The sequence below is a fragment of the Bombus vosnesenskii genome, unplaced genomic scaffold (assembly GCF_011952255.1).
Source record: "Bombus vosnesenskii isolate JDL3184/JDL3185 unplaced genomic scaffold, Bvos_JDL3184-5_v1.1 scf7180000013285, whole genome shotgun sequence".
Taxonomy (NCBI): Eukaryota; Metazoa; Arthropoda; class Insecta; order Hymenoptera; family Apidae; genus Bombus; species Bombus vosnesenskii.
In genome coordinates, this window is record NW_022882938.1 from 3,621,481 (window position 1) to 3,641,385 (window position 19,905).

General features: G+C 31.9%; 2 protein-coding genes and 1 long non-coding RNA gene across 9 annotated transcripts; 1 reads left to right on the forward strand and 2 right to left on the reverse strand.

Moving 5' to 3' along the window:
- The first annotated feature begins 381 nt into the window (after nt 1-381).
- On the forward strand, nt 382-12,885 carry LOC117232217 (titin homolog). 5 transcript variants are annotated; one of them, XM_033491442.1, is made up of 12 exons: nt 382-623; nt 1,008-1,146; nt 1,242-1,364; nt 1,857-8,486; nt 8,589-9,239; nt 9,982-10,311; nt 10,383-10,893; nt 10,965-11,146; nt 11,229-11,376; nt 11,451-11,657; nt 12,083-12,198; nt 12,443-12,885. In XM_033491442.1, exons 3-12 carry the CDS (start codon nt 1,358-1,360, stop codon nt 12,556-12,558), a joined length of 8,898 nt encoding a protein of 2,965 aa, XP_033347333.1. In that variant the 5' UTR covers nt 382-623; nt 1,008-1,146; nt 1,242-1,357; the 3' UTR covers nt 12,559-12,885. The 5 variants fall into 5 exon arrangements, with proteins under 5 accessions (XP_033347333.1, XP_033347335.1, XP_033347334.1 ...); XM_033491444.1 differs by lacking the exon at nt 382-623 and having other exon boundaries at nt 747-1,146; nt 1,857-3,580; nt 3,623-8,486; XM_033491443.1 differs by lacking the exon at nt 382-623 and having other exon boundaries at nt 747-1,146; nt 1,857-3,538; nt 3,581-8,486.
- LOC117232223 lies at nt 716-1,743 on the reverse strand. Its single transcript, XR_004493085.1, has 2 exons — nt 1,531-1,743; nt 716-1,433 (listed from the first exon to the last, which is right to left on the reverse strand). It is a non-coding gene; the product is annotated as an uncharacterized LOC117232223 (long non-coding RNA).
- A 446-nt stretch (nt 12,886-13,331) lies between the features above and the next one.
- On the reverse strand, nt 13,332-19,173 carry LOC117232220 (diphthine--ammonia ligase). Of its 3 annotated transcripts, none has more exons than XM_033491459.1 (13): nt 18,899-19,167; nt 17,878-18,081; nt 17,622-17,806; nt 17,478-17,551; nt 17,169-17,349; nt 16,895-16,986; nt 16,733-16,823; nt 16,486-16,660; nt 16,249-16,416; nt 15,837-16,138; nt 15,201-15,528; nt 15,039-15,140; nt 13,332-14,942 (listed from the first exon to the last, which is right to left on the reverse strand). In XM_033491459.1, the coding sequence occupies exons 2-13, from the start codon at nt 17,990-17,992 to the stop codon at nt 14,665-14,667; spliced, it is 2,091 nt and encodes a 696-aa protein (XP_033347350.1). In that variant the 5' UTR covers nt 17,993-18,081; nt 18,899-19,167; the 3' UTR covers nt 13,332-14,664. The 3 variants fall into 3 exon arrangements, with proteins under 3 accessions (XP_033347350.1, XP_033347349.1, XP_033347348.1); XM_033491458.1 differs by having other exon boundaries at nt 13,332-14,969; nt 18,899-19,132; XM_033491457.1 differs by having other exon boundaries at nt 14,665-14,969; nt 19,050-19,173.
- Between the last annotated feature and the right edge of the window lie 732 nt (nt 19,174-19,905).

The following is a 19,905-nucleotide window of genomic DNA, read 5'->3' on the forward strand; positions in this document are numbered from 1 at the left end:
CATATATTAATCTATTTTGCATAAAATATGATGCTGTAAAATATTTCAAAAAGCGAAAGTCAATAAGCCGTGACACGACAAAAACAAAAACTAAAAAACTGTTGGTTGAGTTTCCCTTCTCCTACGGAAGTCCAACCCCACTCCTATGGCACTCGCCTTCGTCTCTCCCCACTGCAGCGACCATAGACTGAATTTTGAAGCAGTGTAAAAATATATACTAATAATATCGATAGTGCGGACGAACCACCATAAGCTGTGAAATTTCTGTAAAGTAAGATATAGCAATTATGATCTATGTCTATAGTCTATGAAATGTCTCCAGAATAGTAGCCCTATGAATCGCCGTGTGAGATTTCAATACACGGTGGTATATATATGTCGTGTTGTATACGATTGTGCTTCAAACTTTAAGGGGGGAGGTGTCGCGTCTCGTGACGCTCATATCTCTCGCGATTCTCGATACTTCACAAGTGTAAATTGGGTTACCCGCCAGAATTCGAAACTATGACACCAATCACCGGTGTAGACTAGGTTGTTTGAAATTGCGCAACTTTTCATGCATATTCACAACGCAAAATCGGTCGAGCTCCCACGCTTTGATAAAGCTAGTCATCATATGAAAGGTACGATTCTCGTAGGAGAAGGGAAACTCAATCGAAATTTTTTTATTTTATTGTCTTTGAAGGGTCTTGGGATGCGACAAGAAATTTTAATGTCTTTGATACGATAATAGTTATAAAGCCTGTTTATATATTATTACATATAATACATTAGATTCACAATTTTTTGTTTCCAGAATTATACATTTCCTTGTAAGACATTCTCATTATTGAACCGAGAGTCTGCCTGATTATTTCACATTAATATTTCTTTCTACTATTTCTCTATTTTTTTGAAGTAACAATCATTCTCAGATTTTTTTTAACGATTTTATGTCATTGGGATTATTTTTCTTAGCTATAGGAACTTTTCTTTGGCTCTGGTCACATCTTTCTCTTACATTTCAGGTTTTTCTGTGTTATGGTTTATTGATTTGTATCCGAGAAAGAGTTGTAATTTCACTTTCTAAAGTAGAATCCAATGATATGATTAATATCCATGATGCTTAGGGTTTCTACATTATAACTTTCGGTCAATAACGGTCAGGTAAGTCCTTCTTAGTTCTTCTTCGTTTCTTTCGTTTTATCTTTAGAATAGGCTCACCTGAACATTATTAAATATTTTTCAAATATTCGACACAGGATACGTTAAATATGCTTACAGGAGCTATGATGACAAGTCATTTAACTGTGGTTAAACGCGGTTAAATTTCCGATCGCTGTCTCAATTTTCTACCGTGCTGGTCCATGTGAGCACAATGTTCGGTGAGTTCTGACAGGAACTTCGTTATTTAGAACTTTTCGATATCCAATTTTGATTCGTTGGTATGATAGCTATCATTGTACCAAGTAGTTTTTACTTATCGCGATTTTAAGTTTATTTGTTTTCATTTAGTCTACATATATATATATAACAAAAATTTCCTCTTACCGTGACCTCATATCGATTTTTACAAATCGAGGGCGCGAACTAGTGCCGAGAACGCTATTGTCTTGTAGCGAATGTTATTCACTCCTAACCTAACCTATAATTTTACGAATTACCCATAGTTCTGTTTTATATATATAATCCATGTTTATTCACCATTTATTACGAAATAATAATAAACAAATATTTTACTTTCGATCAAAACATATATAACGGAAGGTAATAGATAATACGTGGTGTTACAATCTGTGTTTGTTGAATTTACATTTTTTATGAGGGTTTACATTTTAACTAATTATTTATCAATAAACCTGCATTTTTAACACTAGATCATGCTGAAATCGTAGTACCTGCAGAGGATACAAAAGATGAAAGTATGGAAGAAGAAGTAAATTTAACTTTAAAACTTGAAGAAACTGAATCACAGTCAGAAATAATGAAAAATGATATAAAAGTGGATCCTGAAAATAAAAAGGAGAATTCAACTGAAGAAATTGTAAAAGAGTCACAGGTGGAAGTAATTAAAAATGATGTTGCAGATGAGCCTGAAAATCAACAGAGTAGTGCGTTTCACGAAGAGATTATAAATGAATCACAACCTGAAATTGTAACTAAATCACAGTTAGAAATAATCAAAAGTGATGGTGAAGAAGAGCCTGAAACTAGAAAGTATGCAAAACTTCCTAAAGAAACTTTAATAGAAAATGAAAAAAATTTTGTCATTAATATGGATGATAATATTGCACATTCAGCAAATGTGGAAACAGCAAGTGATATTGAAATGAATGCAGAAAAAGTTGTAAAGATAACTGATGCAGAAGATCTAGAGTTAAATAAGAACGAGGAGCTCTCTAACAAGCAACAATTGGAAGATAATTTAAAGTGCGATACCAATAAGGATAATTTGAAAGATATTTTAGAAACTGCTAGTAAAGTAGAAGATATATTTTCTGAAGAACAGTGCCAAAGTACACAGGATATTGTTACAAGTATCCTAGATGATGTAAGAAATGCAACTGATTTCAAAAATATTTTAAGCACGGAAGCTGTGGTAGCAAATGAAATAGAAGAGGTTCTTCAACAATCTGGAAATATTCCATTAGCAGAAACTGAAATTGAAGAATTGACTGAAAAATTACCACAGGATTCAGAAGATATCCTAAATAAGGATATGGAAGATTCAATCTCAGAACACATAGATTCCCTAGAAGGACTGTTAGGTTTAGATTTAATACCAGAGGGAGAGGATTCCTCATTGAAAGCAACAAAAGCTGAAGAGGAACTTCAGAAATCAGACCAATTATCAAAGGTTGTAGACATGAGTCTTTTATTAGAACAATCAGATCCCATTTCTGACATGGCACAAACTTCTGATTATATAACACAGGTGATCAGTAGTTGTTTAACAGATAGAAATGATATACCATTAGAAACTACAAAGAAATCCAATACAATTGAAGTTGTTGATGATAAAGTTAAAAAATCTCCAGCTAGTGATATATTGAAAATCGATGGAAGTATAATTGTTGAGTCTATAGATAAGGATCAAAATGTTGAAGATTTACAAAAAGATTTAAAGCAAGTTACGGACCTAGAAGAAAATGAATTGGACATAGATTTTGAAGAAGCTCAATTGGAGTCTGTAGGTGATCTTGAAGACATAGAATCACAGCCAGAAATAGATAAAAATGATGTTGATGAAGAATCTGAGAATATTAAAAATGCAGGACTTTCTGAAGAAATTGTAGCGGAAGATCAAGAAAATTTAGTTATTAATATGGATGATAATACTGTAAATGCAACAAATGTGGAAACAGCCAGTGATATTGAAATAGAATTAGCTTCAGATATCTTGCTGCATAACATGGATCATAATGACAAAGCTGCAAATGTAGGAGATATACAGAAAGATTTAAAAGTGGATAGTGATTTAACAGAAACTGAATTGGATATCGAATTTGAGGAAGCACACCTGGAATCTGTAGGTGATCTTGAAGAAATAGAATCACAGGCAGAAATAACTAAAAATGATCTCGAAGAAATAGAATCACAGGCAGAAATAACTAAAAATGATCTCGAAGAAATAGAATCACAGGCAGAAATAACTAAAGGTGACGTTAAAGAAACAGAACCACAGGAAGAAATAGCTGAAAGTGATCTTGAAGAAATAAAATTACAGGCAGAAATAGCTAACAGTGATATTAAAGAAATAGAATCACAAGTAGAAATGCCTGAAAGTGATGTTGAAGAAACAGAATCACAAACAGAAATAGCTAAAGGTGATGTTGAAGAAACAGAAGTACAGATAAAAATAGCTGAAGATAATGTTGAAGAAACAGAATCACAGACAGAAAGAGCTGAAGATAATGTTGAAGAAACAGAATCACAGGCAAAAATAGCTGAAGGTAATGTTGAAGAAACAGAATCACAGACAGAAAGAGCTGAAGATAATGTTGAAGAAACAGAATCACAGGCAAAAATAATTAAAGGTGATATTAAAGAAACAGAATCAAAGATAAAAATAAATAAAAGCAATATTGAGGAAACAGAAACACAGATAAATATAGCTAAAGATAATGTTGAAGAAGAACCTGAAAATAAAAACAATATGGAACTTACTGAAGAAATTATAATTGAATCACAGCCAGAAATAATGAAAAGTAGTGTTGAAGAAGAGTGTGAGAATAAAAAGAAAATGGAATTTACTGAAAAAATTGTAACTGAATCACAGCCAAAAATAATGAAGTGTGATATTGAAGAAGAGTCTGAGAATAAAAAAGAACTTCCTGTAGAACTTCCTATAGAACTTCCTATAGAACTTCCTATAGAACTTCCCGCAAAACTTCCTGAAAAGATTGTAATAGAAGATCAGGAAAATTTAATTATTAATATGGATAATAATACTGTAAATTTGGCAAATGTAGAAAGAGCAAGTAATATTGATACTTCAAATATCTTGTTGCATAATATGGATTGTTATGGGAAAGAAGAAGATGTTGGGGATTTGCAAAAAGTTTTAAAAGGGGATACTAATTTGACAGAAAATGAATTGGGCATGGATTTTGAAGGAGCTCCACTGGAATCTGTAAATGATCTTGCAGAAACAGAATTACAGCCAGCCATAACCAAAATTGATGTTGAAGAGGAATCTGAGAATAGAAAGCACATAGAACTTCCTGGAAAGATTGTAACTGAACCACAGCCAGAAGTAGTAAAGAATGCTGACGAAGAAGAACATGAGAATAGGAAAGGTATAGAATTCTCTGAAGAAATTATAACAAAAATTCAAGAAAATTTAATTATTGATATGGATGTTAATAGTGTAGATTTATCAAATGTGGAAAGATCAAATGATATTGAAACACAATTAACCTCAGATATTCTGTTGCATAACATGGGTCAAGATAACAAAGATAACAATTTTGAGAATTTGCAAAAGGATTTAAGAGAAGGTACTAACTTGGACATGGACTTTGAAGAAGCTCCATTGGAATCCATAGCTGATCTTGAAGAAACAGAGTCACAATCAGGAATTGTGAAAAATGATATTGAAGGGGATTCTTCTGAGGATAGAAAGAATGCAGGACTTCCTGAAGCAATTGTAACAGAAGATAATCCAGCAGAAGGTAATCTAACAGAGGATAATCTAACAGAGGATAATTTAGCAGAAGAAAATTTAGTTACTAATATGAAAGATAATATTGCAGATTTCCCAAATATGGAAAGATCAAGTGACATTGAATTAGAATTGCCTTCGGATATCTTGCTGCCTAACGTGGATCATGATGAAAATTTAGATGATGCTCGGTCTGCCATAGAAACATCTCAACCTAGTTCTGAAATATCTGAGCTTGAATCAGCTGTTAAATTCTTGCAAGAGTCTGAAGAACAAGCAATGGATTCTCCTTTGGTATTATCTCCTAAAATGATGGAAAGTGTCGTAGATGATATATCCAAACAAGCTGATGCATCATCTCTGTTTGTACCTAATGAAGATATATGCGAAAATACGTCAGAATTAGAAGTGGAACTACAGAACATCACGACGGATTCGATTTCTATTTCTGAGGCGGAAATCATCTCGGAAGCTGCGAAACTGGAAAGCGAGAGAAAACTTGCTGAGCAAATTAAAATTGTTGCTTTACAAGACAAGTTTGAGATAGATGATGATAAAGAGACAATAAATGAAGGTATAATCGAAGGGAAGATAACACTATCTGAGACTAAATTTGGCGTAACACCTTTGGAGAACATTGAAATACAGCAATTACGAAACTTAGAAAGCAATAAGATATCTGACGCAGTGATAACATTACCACATGTTTCACCCAACGTTTTAAAGACATCCGAATCTATACCAAAAGTTTCGATTTTAGAAGAACGTCTAAGGGAACCACCCAAGATAGAAATTCCTACTACAGATGTGGCAAAAGTATCGTTATCTCCAAACATCTCTAAAGATAGCCTCTTGATTCAAAAGGATGCAAAATTAATTGCCTATCAAAAGATGTTGGAATCGCCGAAGATGTCCGATAAATCAGAATCGAAGATAGTTGACACACCACGAAAGGATTCCGAAAAACACGATTTCGAAAATGTAGGATCTCCACGAATCATTTTAAAGATAGCAAAGTCTGCAATCACTGATTGTGGCGAACCAAGATCACCTAAAAGTCCGAAGATCAGATCTGCGACCAACTCGCCAAATCCTGAAGACAGTCCAGGTCAAAAACTAGGGAAAATAAAATTGAAATTATCTAAAGGAGGTCATCCTTCTATAATATCCAATGAGAACATCGAAGAAGTTGGACAGTGGTATTCCGAAGGATCATCATCGTTATCCCCTCTTGGTATGAAAATTAAATTTTCAAAATCCGGGGATCCATCTATAGTTTCCGCTGAGAAATACGAATCGATCGATGATTGTAAAGAAGGTAAACACAAATTCGAAGAAACTGTGCGAACAGAATCGCCGATTGGAATGAAAATCAAGTTATCAAAAAGTGGTGATGCGTCTATAGTGCAACAAGATGCAAAAGAAATGCAGATAAAGCATAAAGATAAACTAGATATGGTTCAGGAAAGTCCAAAGAGAACGGAATCTCCAATTGGAATGAAAATTAAGCTTTCAAAGACTGGAGACGCCTCGATAATACAATCCGAGAGACAAGATTTTTTAGAAGAATATAAAGATAATGTGCAAATAAAACCAAAAGAGAAGCTCGAATCATGTTATGGATCTCCCAAGAGAACTGACTCTCCTATAGGAATGAAGATCAAACTATCTAAAAGTGGGGACGCTTCGATCGTTTCTCCGGATTTGCTAGAAGAAAATAAGGATATCAACAAAATGAAAGATAAATTAGAATTATCTCCAGAAATTCCAAAGAGAACCGAATCCCCAATTGGAATGAAAATTAAGCTAGCAAAAACGAAGGGTGGCGGAGCTTCTATAATATCGGTAGAGAACTCTGAAGAAGTAAAAGACAAGCTAGAAATTCCAGATATTCCCAAACGGACGGAATCGCCGCTTGGAATGAAGATCAAATTGTCCAAAACTGGCGATGCATCGATCGTTCATTCAGAAGTATTGGACGAAATTAAAGATAAAATGGATACAGTTCAAGATGCGTCGAAATCATTGGAGTCATCGCATATTGAGGTCTCGGAAGAAGAGCAATCAGTGGAAACTATACATGAAACTTTGCCAAAAATTGACTCGCCTCTTGGTATGAAGATCAAGCTTTCTAAGTTTGGTGACGCATCCATAGTTTCTTTAGAAAAGCAAGAACAACTGGAAGAAAGCCCCAAGAGAACAGAATCACCTCTTGGTATGAAGATTAAACTATCTAAAAGTGGTGACGCTTCTATCATACAAACTGATACGTCTGAAGATGCAAATAAAACGATACGAACAATCGAGGCAGAACATACTAAAACCACTGATGCTTCTTTAGGTATGAAGATAAAGTTGTTAAAAACCGGAGACGCCTCTATAGTAGATCCAGAAAAGAAGGATAGAGAACAGAGACGTCGAGATGCAGAATCATCTCTGGAAATGAAAATTAAACTATCTAAAACGGGTCATCCAACGATAGTGGCTTGCGATAATCAAGCGGAAGTATACAAGTCCAAAGAAGCTGTTGATCCGCCTCAAAATTTTGCGCAAAGGTACAAAGAGCCTGGGCAAATCGGACACAAAGAACCTGCACTAAAGATTCTTAAAAGTGGTAATTCAACTATTTTACAAAGCAATCGTTCAGAACTGACTATTGAACCGGTACAAATGCAGGGAAAGAAATTAGAGAATGTGATTGAAATGTCTCCAAAGCGGAAGGATATCACCATCGCGCCGATCGAATCAAAAAAATCTAAGTTGGAAACTCAGCTTACTCAAATTTTACCTGAGGTTACTATTCAGCCTGTAACGTCTAGGGAACAGAAGCAGTTCTTGTTCGATCCAAAAAACAGTGCAATCAGTCTTCAACAGATGAATGTGATAAATCAAGAAATCAGTATTACTCAAGTGAGACCTCAAAAATCAACTGATGCTTCTATGAATGAGAAATTGAAGGATATTTTATCAAAAAACGTATCCGGTTCCCCGCTGAATTCCGACTGTGAAATTATAGAACACCGTTCAGAATTGATAATAGTAAATGAAAACTCAAACTCAAGCCAGGATGTTGTCATAATAGAAGAGGTATCTACGAATAGAATGCCAGAAGTTAAGGTGCCCAAGAAAAGAGGTAGACCCAGAAGGAATCCATTACCACAAGGAATTACTCATCCTCCACCTCATTTGTTAATATCTAGGGATCCTTTGCCTTTAGACGACGCACAACAGATGCAACAACCGCAAGTACCTCATTTTCCACAATCCAGAGAGAATGAGAGACCTAAGAGAACCTGCAGAAGTCAGAAGAGTTATGCACCTCCTAGAAGAGGTAGAGGGCGAGGTTTGTATCTTAAACTTTCCATATGCAAATATTATAATATTCTTTTTCATATTTTACCTACTACTTTTCTTTGTTTCTTCTTTTTCATTTCTAATTCATTAGGTCGAGGAAAGCGAAAATTGGATACTGTGGATCCTCAGATAATGAAGAAGCCTAGAATCGAGCAAGATCTAAATGCGATAGAAGCGTCTACTACGGCTGTAATAACAATAGATGATTCTGGGTTGCAACAAGAATCTTTCGGAAAGTCACCAGAATTGTATAAAGCTCTTAAACAACCAGTAATGGATTCCAAAATTGTTAATTCTTCGGGTAAAGTCAACAAGAAGATTATGGGACAAAAGAATGGTGGAGTAAAAAGTGCAAATATAGTTAATAACACGCTTCCAGACTCCACGGGTATGCAATCGGAAACAAACAAACCACCGGAGATGCGATTACCTAAACCCATATCGAATGAAGTTAAGGATAAAAAGTTGGCTGACATAGTTCCTGAAAGAATGCAAAAGACTGCAACGAAATTAGAGTCCGATATTAGATCCGATAAACCGATGGAAAATGCAAAATTGGAAAACAAGGACATGTTAGTACCACCCGGACATCCAAATTGGTTAACACCAGCATTGAAACGAACAGAAAATGCTACAAAGCATGAGAATATGTCTATGGTACAAGTGATAGATGAGGAAACAAGAATGAGTGCAGAATCGGGTTCTAGATCTCAGACTCCAGCCAGAAATATTTCTGCACCAGGTATGATCTTTGCGCTTTTTACAAATTACTACATCATTTATATTGCTTATCAATTGTATAAATAACACAATAATTATTATGTTACATTTATTTACATATTTTACACTTATATTAATTATTATAAATTTGCAATATAGATAAATAATAGTAATAACTTTATTTTACTTTATTTATGTATATTAATATTAATTATAAATTAATTATATGTCCTACATAAGATATGTTTTTTATTATATTTTAAAAATAAATTACTAAGGTAAAGAGCATATTGACTGATAGCCATGAGGAGCATATATAACCCATAGTCATCATATGACTAAACTAAATTAAAAGATAAATGCATTGGTAGACCTCCAAGCAAGGTATCTATAAATAGATCTTTTTCTTGTGTCCTAACATCTCTCAAGTACCTAAATGTGAAATAGATGTATTTCAATCAAGCATAAAAAGCACTGTTATTTCAAAACAGAATTTTTAAATCATGATGATTAGAGTTTTATCTATTACTTATATTTAATCTATCAATTTTTAAAAATATTTCTATCTTGGAGGATTTAATAACATTGATATTGAAAGTTAATTTTAACTGTGAATAAGCTGACATTTTTTTTAAGTTCCATTTATCTTTGTTTCAGTATAAAGGACATAATTATTTTATTCAATATCTTTTTTCCCATAATTGTTATTCTATAATTCAAATTACACAATAGTATATGTAATACAGTAATAATAATTACTATAGCCTCTGATACCATAGTAAATGAGGAGTCTCAAGGAAGTGTACTTAGTACTGCAACTACAGAATCAGAAAAAGTAAAGGTCAAGAATCGAAGAATGGAAATTAATTTTGATCCAGACGAAGGACCATTCACAGTTGATAAAATTGCTGAGTATGAATGGCCACTTGAGCGTAAAGGTGAAACTTTTATGATACAAGAACAAATATCTCAATACCTTGGTGTAAAATCTTTTAAAAGAAAATACCCAGATTTGAAGAGAAGAGTTGTGGATATGGAAGAAAGGAATTATTTGAGAGAAAATGGTTTGGTTAGCGAGGCAATGTGTGATATGGGTAAGTCACTCACTACGTACATGTAAATTGTATTTGTTTACTAATGTACTCTCCTTTTAACATTAACATAGGTCTAACTGCTATATGCAGTTCAGAAGTATTAGATGTAATGTGTAGTGATTTCCCAGATCAGTATGAAGAATATCGCAAACATATGCGTGAAAAGCAAGTAAAAGAACATTCCAAAAAACAGAAAGAATTAACAGCTGCTGCAAATGCAGAAAAAAATAGAATTGATCTAGCAGAAATGGCAGTTCAGTCTGCATTATCTTGGAATATTAGCTTAAATAAAGCTCGACGAGAAAATAGGAAATGCAGCTTAGACTTACAAACTTTCACAATCCATGTGCCAAAGAAACAACAGGAAGTTGATTCAGAACGCAGAATTGGTCACTATCCTGTTGCATTAATACCAGGGCAATATACAGATTATTACCGCGAATACACACCAGCTGAGTTACGGTATTATCCTCTAAATACTGTTCTTTATGGTCCCATGAGGCCAAATGAACGTAAATTTGATAGCCAATCAGAAGGATCTCAAAGTGATACTGATAGTGATTCATCTTCAGATGATTCAAGGTATATCCTATCATTTTAAACAATTAGTATTTTAATATTTCGTGAAAAAACAGCTGGTTTTTTTTATGTAGTTCGTCTTCTAGCGAGGGAACGCAAGATACCGAAGGCTCACAATCTACAATGGATGACGTAGATATGGAAATAACAAATCGAAAAGATGAAATAAAATTAAAGTGCAAGATGTGTTTGAAAACCTTAAATAAACATAGTAAAAATGAAGTATTAATTCAATGTGGTACATGTAATGGACATGGTAATTACTTTATTAATCCACTATCCTTTACTGGTATATTCTTTATTGTTTTACAATATAAATCATAATATTTTTATTGCAGTCCATCCATCGTGTATAGATTTAACATTAGACATGGTTCCTCATATCCAATCATACGCATGGCAATGCACAGATTGTAAAACTTGCGCTCAGTGCCATGATCCTGCAGACGAAGATAAAATGCTGTTTTGTGATATGTGCGATAGAGGGTATGTTTTTCTGTTTTATTACAAAAATAAAATATATGATAATATATATTTATGTAATATTTAATACTATTCAGGTATCATATTTATTGTGTTGGTCTCCGACGAGTACCGCAAGGAAGATGGCATTGCCAAGAATGTGCTGTCTGTGTGAATTGTGGTTCAAGAGAACCTGGTGGTATAAATTCTGATAGAAATAGTGTCGCTCAGTGGCAACATGAATATAAGAAGGGTGACAAGAATACTCGCGTTTATGTTTCTACGCTGTGCGTTCCATGCTCGAAGTAAGTAATACTAATTCTTTTCCCTTCATCTTGTGGTGTAATGTATGAGTGAAGATGTGATTCAGAACACACATACTAAATGTTAATCTTCAAGTTTTCACGGGGCTTCGTTACTGCTTCACGATTTCCATGATTCACACAAAACTCCTTTGTTATAGAAGTTTTTGAACTAATGTTTAGCATTCAGTTTTATCATATCTGAATCCTTGGATTACGAAAGTTGAATATAATACAATTATTTGCTTAATTGATAACATTCATAAATGTTAATAATATACATTCATTTGTACTTAATTTATCTGTGCATGACTAAGATAACAAAAAATCGTCTATGGTTCAGGTTTTTATTAATTATACTAAATTCTGACATTATAATAGACCCTCATCCAAGTTCACTAACCCTATGATCTTTATGCAATAACAAGGCTATGGCGAAAGGGTCGCTATTGCCCGCACTGCAGTCGCTGTCATACTGCCCCAAGACTTGACCTGGAAGTGAATCTAGTGCATTGCAGCGCATGTGACAAATATCTGCACTTAGGTATTGACACAAATTCCATATAATTCCGCTATATACTTTTCATTGCATGTTGTTGCGTTTGCATGTTTCATCAAATGTAATTGTCTTTAAAAGTAATGTAAACATTTGAAATATGTATGAGAGGTTTCAGGTATAATAAAATATTAAATACGAAAAATTATTTGGTGATGTACATACATATATTAATATATGTGCATAGCGCACAGAAGTTGTTATCATTCGTGTTATTAATATTTTCTTACAGGTTGCGTGGAGACCAAGGGAATGCCACTAGACAGGAAAAATTATCTATGTGATTTCTGTGCACCAAATCGTCAGCAACTGGTGAAATCACTAATATCGAGAACATTGAGAACGTAAATAAAACCAAAATTTTTATTTCAGCTCGGGAAGTGTATAAAATGTGAATCACGCGCGTAAACGATAAAAGTTTTTATTTATGTGGACAATGAATACATTGTGAAGACTTAAGTATGTAATTGATTTATCATGAAACGTTTCGTACGAATTTTGTGAGTGAATGAAATAACATTGTACATAATTGTATGATTACGCTGAATTTGAAAAATTAACGTTTTGTTATACAATAATGGGTATAACTAACTGCATATAAAACTTAGAATATAAAGAAATCTCTCTTTAAATGTTAATGTTTAGTAAAAATCTTCAGGATTCTAATTTTCTTTATATTTTTTATCCTTTTATTTTTAGATATGAATTTTCCTTTATGAAGATATTGCTGCAGAATGAATCGAGGAGAAATCAATTTTTTTGTTATATATGAATTGTGTTTATAATTTATCTTCTTTCTTCATTACTTATAGATAGAAATGACATATCATGATAAGAAATAATTATGGGAGAAGACTGCTTCATAGAATTATATAAATTTTCTAATGATTTTTAACATTTCTTTTTAAATGTACATAATGTGCTGTTTTTTTTTAATATTTACATTTGTTACATGCATATACACAAGTTCAATAATAACTTATAGAATTAATTTTTATTTGTAAGAAACTTAACAATTTTATAATTTATTAGTACGTTTTCTAAAAAAGCACTGAGAATTAATGCGTATGTATATTGAAGACAAAAAAGGGAGTATAATAAAATATGAAACAAAATAGCAATTTCTTAAAAATATATATCACTTTCTTTATTTTTCTTTGCAATATAATCCTCGGAATAGTATTTTGTTGCGAGAGTTGTATGCCTTGCAAATATCTTTTTACATATTTATAGTAACGCAGTATCCACGTCGTGAACAGTATATTTCATGTTCCTCGTATCAGAATTTTATCTTTCCCTGATATTCACACGTAATTGATAACCAATTGTCGTTTTCGAAACTAATTACATTTTATAATACATTGCAAAAATGTTTTAGATTATTTAATAATATGTACAAGAAAATAAGATGACATAAAAATCGATTAAACAATGTCCAAATTGTAAAATACAAACTTTGGCATATCGTTACATGAATATTATACTGTCAAAAATATTTTAATATATGTATAGCACATCGTTTTTGTACAAGATGTATCTTTAAAACATTAGATCAATTTTGCAGAAACTACCGAGGATTTAAACAATACCTTTTTTGCGAAACACATTTTGTTATATCTTTTTTGCAAAGCTACATGCTTGCCATTCAATATAAAGTCTAAATGATAGCGGAACAATATCGGCAGCATTTCAAAAGTGAAAGGAGATAATCGTTGAGAAGTGCGTGTTTTAAATTTCCGCTTATCGTTCCAGTCTCCTTTTTTTTCTTTTTTCTCCTTTTTTAAATCTTTTTGGCTAAAATTAGAGAGGGCATAAACTAGGTTTTTTTCATATCTGATGTTAGAATGTATAGTTTCTCCTAGTATGTCTGATACATTTTTTTATATTCAGTTTACTTTGAGCGCTACTATAAAAATGACTGTGCACGCTTTCAAATTCTTCCATAAAATCACACACTTAACACTCCGCACGTATCGTGAAATTGTGAAAAATAGAAAATAACTTGAGCAAAAACGAGGCATAGCATACAGCACACGTTATGAGATGGCATAACGTGTTTTACATTATGTAGAACACTTATACTAACGAGACAAAATGACTTAAAATCACTAACGTCTCGTTGACTAGCCGAATATAAATACACTATTGACAGATGTCAAGTGAATTCTGAGCAAACCCAACAAGCAATCAGTAGAAAAGGTGAAAAATAACGTTTACATTCGAGCACTGATACTGCTAAGTAATTATCCTTTAGAATATATAAAGTTTTACAATCGTGGTCGAGTTTCCACATAGCCGTTAATTATTTTCATATTCTTATCAAAATCAATTTGTTCTTGGTTCATATATCTATTGATCGAAATAATTTAAACGGCAAATAAAATCTTTGCAATGTTTATACGAGACAATAATGTTAATGTAAATAATTGACAACGTAAAAACTATTGTTAGGCTTTACTCGTGTCTAATACCGCATATAGATAAAAATGTACTGAAATTATGTAAGTGCGTTGCCGGTATAATAGTAGTGACTAAATTTCGTGTAGAAAATTTAGAAAGAATGTCCTGAATAAAATTCGGTCCTGGCGAACTGCCGACTTTGTAGAAGATGCGTAGATTGCATGTCGGATTTACAGTTTGGGATCCCTTTGTAAGTTTACACAATACATATTCAAGTGCTTCTGTTAGTTCGTTTACAGTTAACTCTGTAGAAGATAAATTCGTCTCCGCGGCTAAATTACCAGTTGAATTGGATGAACCTAATTAGGATAGAATACTTTTTATTTGTTTACGAAAAGTTGTAAAAATATTCAAACAATAATATGTACCAGTGGACATATAACACACAATTGCTGAAACGTTATTTTCGTAATTCCATCTACGCCTTATTGCCACTTTGAAATTGCCTACGCATTTACCAGTCTCTTCATCTGTAAAAAAATGAGTTTTAAAAATATTGCTTAATAAAGATTAGTCCTTCATATACTTACATTCAAATCTATTATTATCTCTATGAGCCCAAACGCACCATTCAACCTGAGCACCACGTGGAAGATTCGGTACAACGATGTAATCCACAATAGCATTATTTGTTCGCTTCTCCCATTCCTTTCGTGCATCTGGTATATAACTAGAATGAGTCAAAAAACAAATACCTTGCACAATATCCCTGAGTTGCGTATTCGAGTCCATAGCTTTAACAATACGATCTATATGCCTCAACGTTAAACGACATTGCCTTTTAATATTTAAGTCCAGAATAGTCATACTACCAGGCACCAGTGGTATTTGGCCAGCAACTGAGATAATATCACCCACCTATCAAATAAGCAATTAAAATTTTTGTTGTGAAAAATGACATAGTTATTTTTTTTATATATATATTGATTAAAATAGATTCAGAATTATTAGTAAGTGTCATTTAAATGTTTTTTTATATTACTTATTAAATGTTCAATTTCTTATTTTCATTCTAAAAAATTTTATTTTGTTTACCTCACTGTTATGTTTCTTTTGTAAACCAGATGTGTGTGCGTGCGCGTATGAATGCGCACATACACACATTTTGTCTACATATACACACAGAGACGCGCACGCAAATTGGTTTGTAACGGTAGTACACTCACACGAACAGCTTGAGAATAAGGACCAATGTTTGCAGGTGCCCAGTGACTTATGCTCTGAACATGCATTGTATGTCGTTTGTGAATTTTCTTATCACCACAGTCTTGAGTTTCTTTATAGGCTATAGCATCAAGTACAACATGTATATTTAACGGACATTCCACACATACACGAACTGGTGGATTTGTTTTGTTCAAACATGAGATATAAACCTCGTTTATAGATATGTAATTCGACATATCTTTTATATATAACGTTACGGCAACGATGTCCGATATTTGAAGATTTTCCTTTTTGACTAGACCTAGACAGTCGATACGTGTGTTTTATCAATCTACATCAAATCCAAAATACGATATTACACGAAAAAAAAATTAACTAAAAGATGATTTAAAAAACTTAAAGTTTACCTACTGCTTAATTTCTCCAATGCTTCTCGCATCGCAGATTTAGCATCCGGATGTTTACCAGCGATACCGCCAAACCAGAACCAGCCGGTTTGATTTCTGTTTACTACTGGCACATCAGGATAGTCTTCTTCCTCATATAAAATTTCCATAGGACTCGGTGGGTTAAATTGACCTATTATTGTTGTAAATTGAATTAATTTATTATGTGATAAATAAGATAATCTGATCGATTAAAATTTACCAGAATTCGAAGTTCTTAGATTATTGTCTGTACAATCATGTTCATCGTTTTCATCTTCCGATAAATTACAGCCGTCATGTAATTCTGGTCCAACTATTTCTGTAATGTAATCAGATGGGGTTTTAATAGGAACATTTTTTAATCTTTCTTGTAACGTTAATCCTTCTAGACCATCCTGAAAAAGTTTTTCTTGATTACTTATGGATTTATTCTGAGATTCATAAAAATATAAAATATTTCAACATACATTTTTTTCTTGTACATGAATTTTTTTAAAGTTTATATATCCAACGGGTGCTATGTTATCATTTGAGTGAACTACACTTTCATATTCATCTCTAGAATAAAATAAAAAGTACATATATGTACTCGTTTTACATTCATGTTGATAATAAATTTTAGAACTTACATTACAATACTTTTACTAAATAAGGGGCAATCTAATATAAAGGTTTCATATTCTCCTCCCTCTCCACATATGTTAACACCATATTTTTCTTTCTATAAGTAAACATATAGCTATTAACATAACATATATATATCTACTCGTTTACAATTTCAATAAGTTTTCTTTGCATATACTTTTTTTATATGAGCTATTTATATTTGGAATACTTCCAATATAAGATGAAATCAAAGGAGACTCTTTTGTATTAAATTAATCATTAAGACATTTTACTTACTATTTTGGCAAGATGGGATTGCATTTCAGAAAGTGATTTACCCAAATGCCTTGGTTCAAGGCCTAAAGCTGCCACCTTGATTATAACTGCATTTACAGAACTTTCTATCATTTCTTTTAACAATTCATCTTGGTCTCTTCTCCATAGATATGATAGAGAAACAAGTCCTAAACGACTACATCTGAAAATAAACTTTCAATACATTAGATATTTTTGTCTTTATCAAATTAAAAAATAAAATTTTTATTTTCTGTTTCATAAACTTTTTCATAAGAATTAAATATTTAAAAATTTGCATTAAATAATTACACATTTTCCACACGAATTCGTTGATAATCACTCAGAATAGCTCCTGATGAAACAGCTTCTATATTTTCTTTTTCCTAAGGAGTCAACGAAGTTAAAATAATTAAACTAACAAAATTATCCTATAATGTATTTTTTATATCTTACCTTCACTTTACTTAACAACCTAAAGAGATCTTCAACTTCATCATTTTCTGTTGGATAATAATATTTTTCTTGCATTTTTGACCTACCAAAGGTTGGTTCACGATACATTGGTAAACCTATAGCTTCTGCAATGTATTCGACACCTTGATATCCAACAGTTTGAAACATAAATGAATCTAGTTCATCTATAAATCAGTTGTTTCATTAGTTATAATATATTTAAATAGATTGAAAGATTTTATCAGCTATTATTTACCCTTTCCAACAGGATATAAATTAGCTAGGGCCACAATATCATGGCCTGCAGCTATACATTGCATCATATTAAAGCATGAGTCTTTACCACCACTGACTAGTGCAACAACCCTCATTTTGTTTAATTTACACTAGAATCTCTCAAAAAAGCTTACCAAGAGCTTAGAGTAAAGTTAAATCTCAATATATTGTTTCAGACAAACATCTGTAATAAAGCAATAAAAAAAATCCAATGATAATGATAATCTTATCATACTAACATGTCAAATGTAGAAATAATTTTTTATGACAATAGACAAATAAGATTATAAATGGTTTTTTAGATACTATGTATATCTATATGTATGTATAAATGTATAAACAGATACAGAAAAAATAGCTTAATAACCCAAATATTTATAAAGAATCATTCCTTTATTTGCAACATTTATATGAGGACAAGCTATTTAAATATAGATTAACAAATACTTACTACTGAGGCTAAGAAAATATTTAAACTACAAACAACATAATGATAGGAGCTTGTAACATATTTTAGATTACATATGTATATATACTACTTGCAAATATATATTAAGCCAAAATTAAATTTATAATGTATGTACACAGATGTTTATCTTGAATGATCTAATATATAAATAATACAATAAGCATTATTATTTTTCAATAAATATTTAAGAATATATTCAGGAAAGTTCTTTTTTTCTTTTCTTAATTCTAACATGTTTTCAATAGAGAAAAAGATATGTACTATCGTAATGAATAAAATCTCGTAGGAGAGAAGCACAAAAAGGATATCAGATATTCAATTTAACTTATTAATATGTGTAACAATTGGCTGGTGAACAAAAATTAATCACTGTACTATTCTAAACAGTAAACGTCACATAATCCGAAAAAATGTAGACAGAACCTAGATTCTTTTTAGAAGGGTTATAGAACTTGATGTGAAATAAAATATCTAACATTAATGAGATGTTAAGGAAAAATCAGCTATTATTAAGGAAAAAAAGAATACCTACGGAGAGATTTTTTGGTTATTGCCGATCTCGGCTAAACGAGAAATATTACGGAATGACGCCCAGCAATGAATTGCACGGGGAACGCAAATAATAATTTCGAACTTATGTATGCTAAAATAAACTCTAAATTCTCAACAAATGTAATATTTACATTAAATTGGCGATGAAAGTTCCTTACACGGCAAAGTCTATCAGAGACTGCGATTGCTTGATAGTGGCGCCTCTTAGTGATAAAACTTTCAACATAAACCGTAGAATTGAGGTTATGACTTATTTTAATTCTATGATTATTTATAACAATTATTAAACAATTTACTTTCTGTATTCGTCTTTAATATACGTTACATTTACTATTATCACAAGCTAATATTTACAATTTGGCGAATTTGTTACAAAAATTGATGTAGTCTACGAAAAATTCTCGGACATAATTCGTGCCACTGTACCTCGTGACATCATCAATGTATAAAGTATATCGATGTCTCGTTATTTCAATCTGCTTCTATGCTATAATTTACTGATTGTGATATAACTTAAACCAAATTGTAATTTAATCGTAATTCCTTCCTTTTTATATATATTTATTTATAATTTTTCATACATCCATCTACATCATAAAATAAGAATATGATTTGTTGCAAAGATGAAATATATAGCATCAAATACCAAATGTGTATTGTAATACAGTTGGGATGAAATAATTTTCTAATCCATGCTTTCTCGAATTACATAACTTCAAGTCATTTGTTTATTACCATCAGTATCATTTGTTTAGGGTTTTAGCTGGCGTATTCCAAATATAGTTATAGGATAGATTATTGAAATTAATATGTATGTCTTCATTCATGATTCGATAAAATAATAATATATTTTGTACAATATAACAATATTTTACAATTATAATTGTTCATTTTTTGAAAATAAATAGATTTTTCTGAATTGATTCAAAACGTTATGTATTTTTATATATAAGTAATATAATTGTGTTAAAAATCGAATGTTTTATT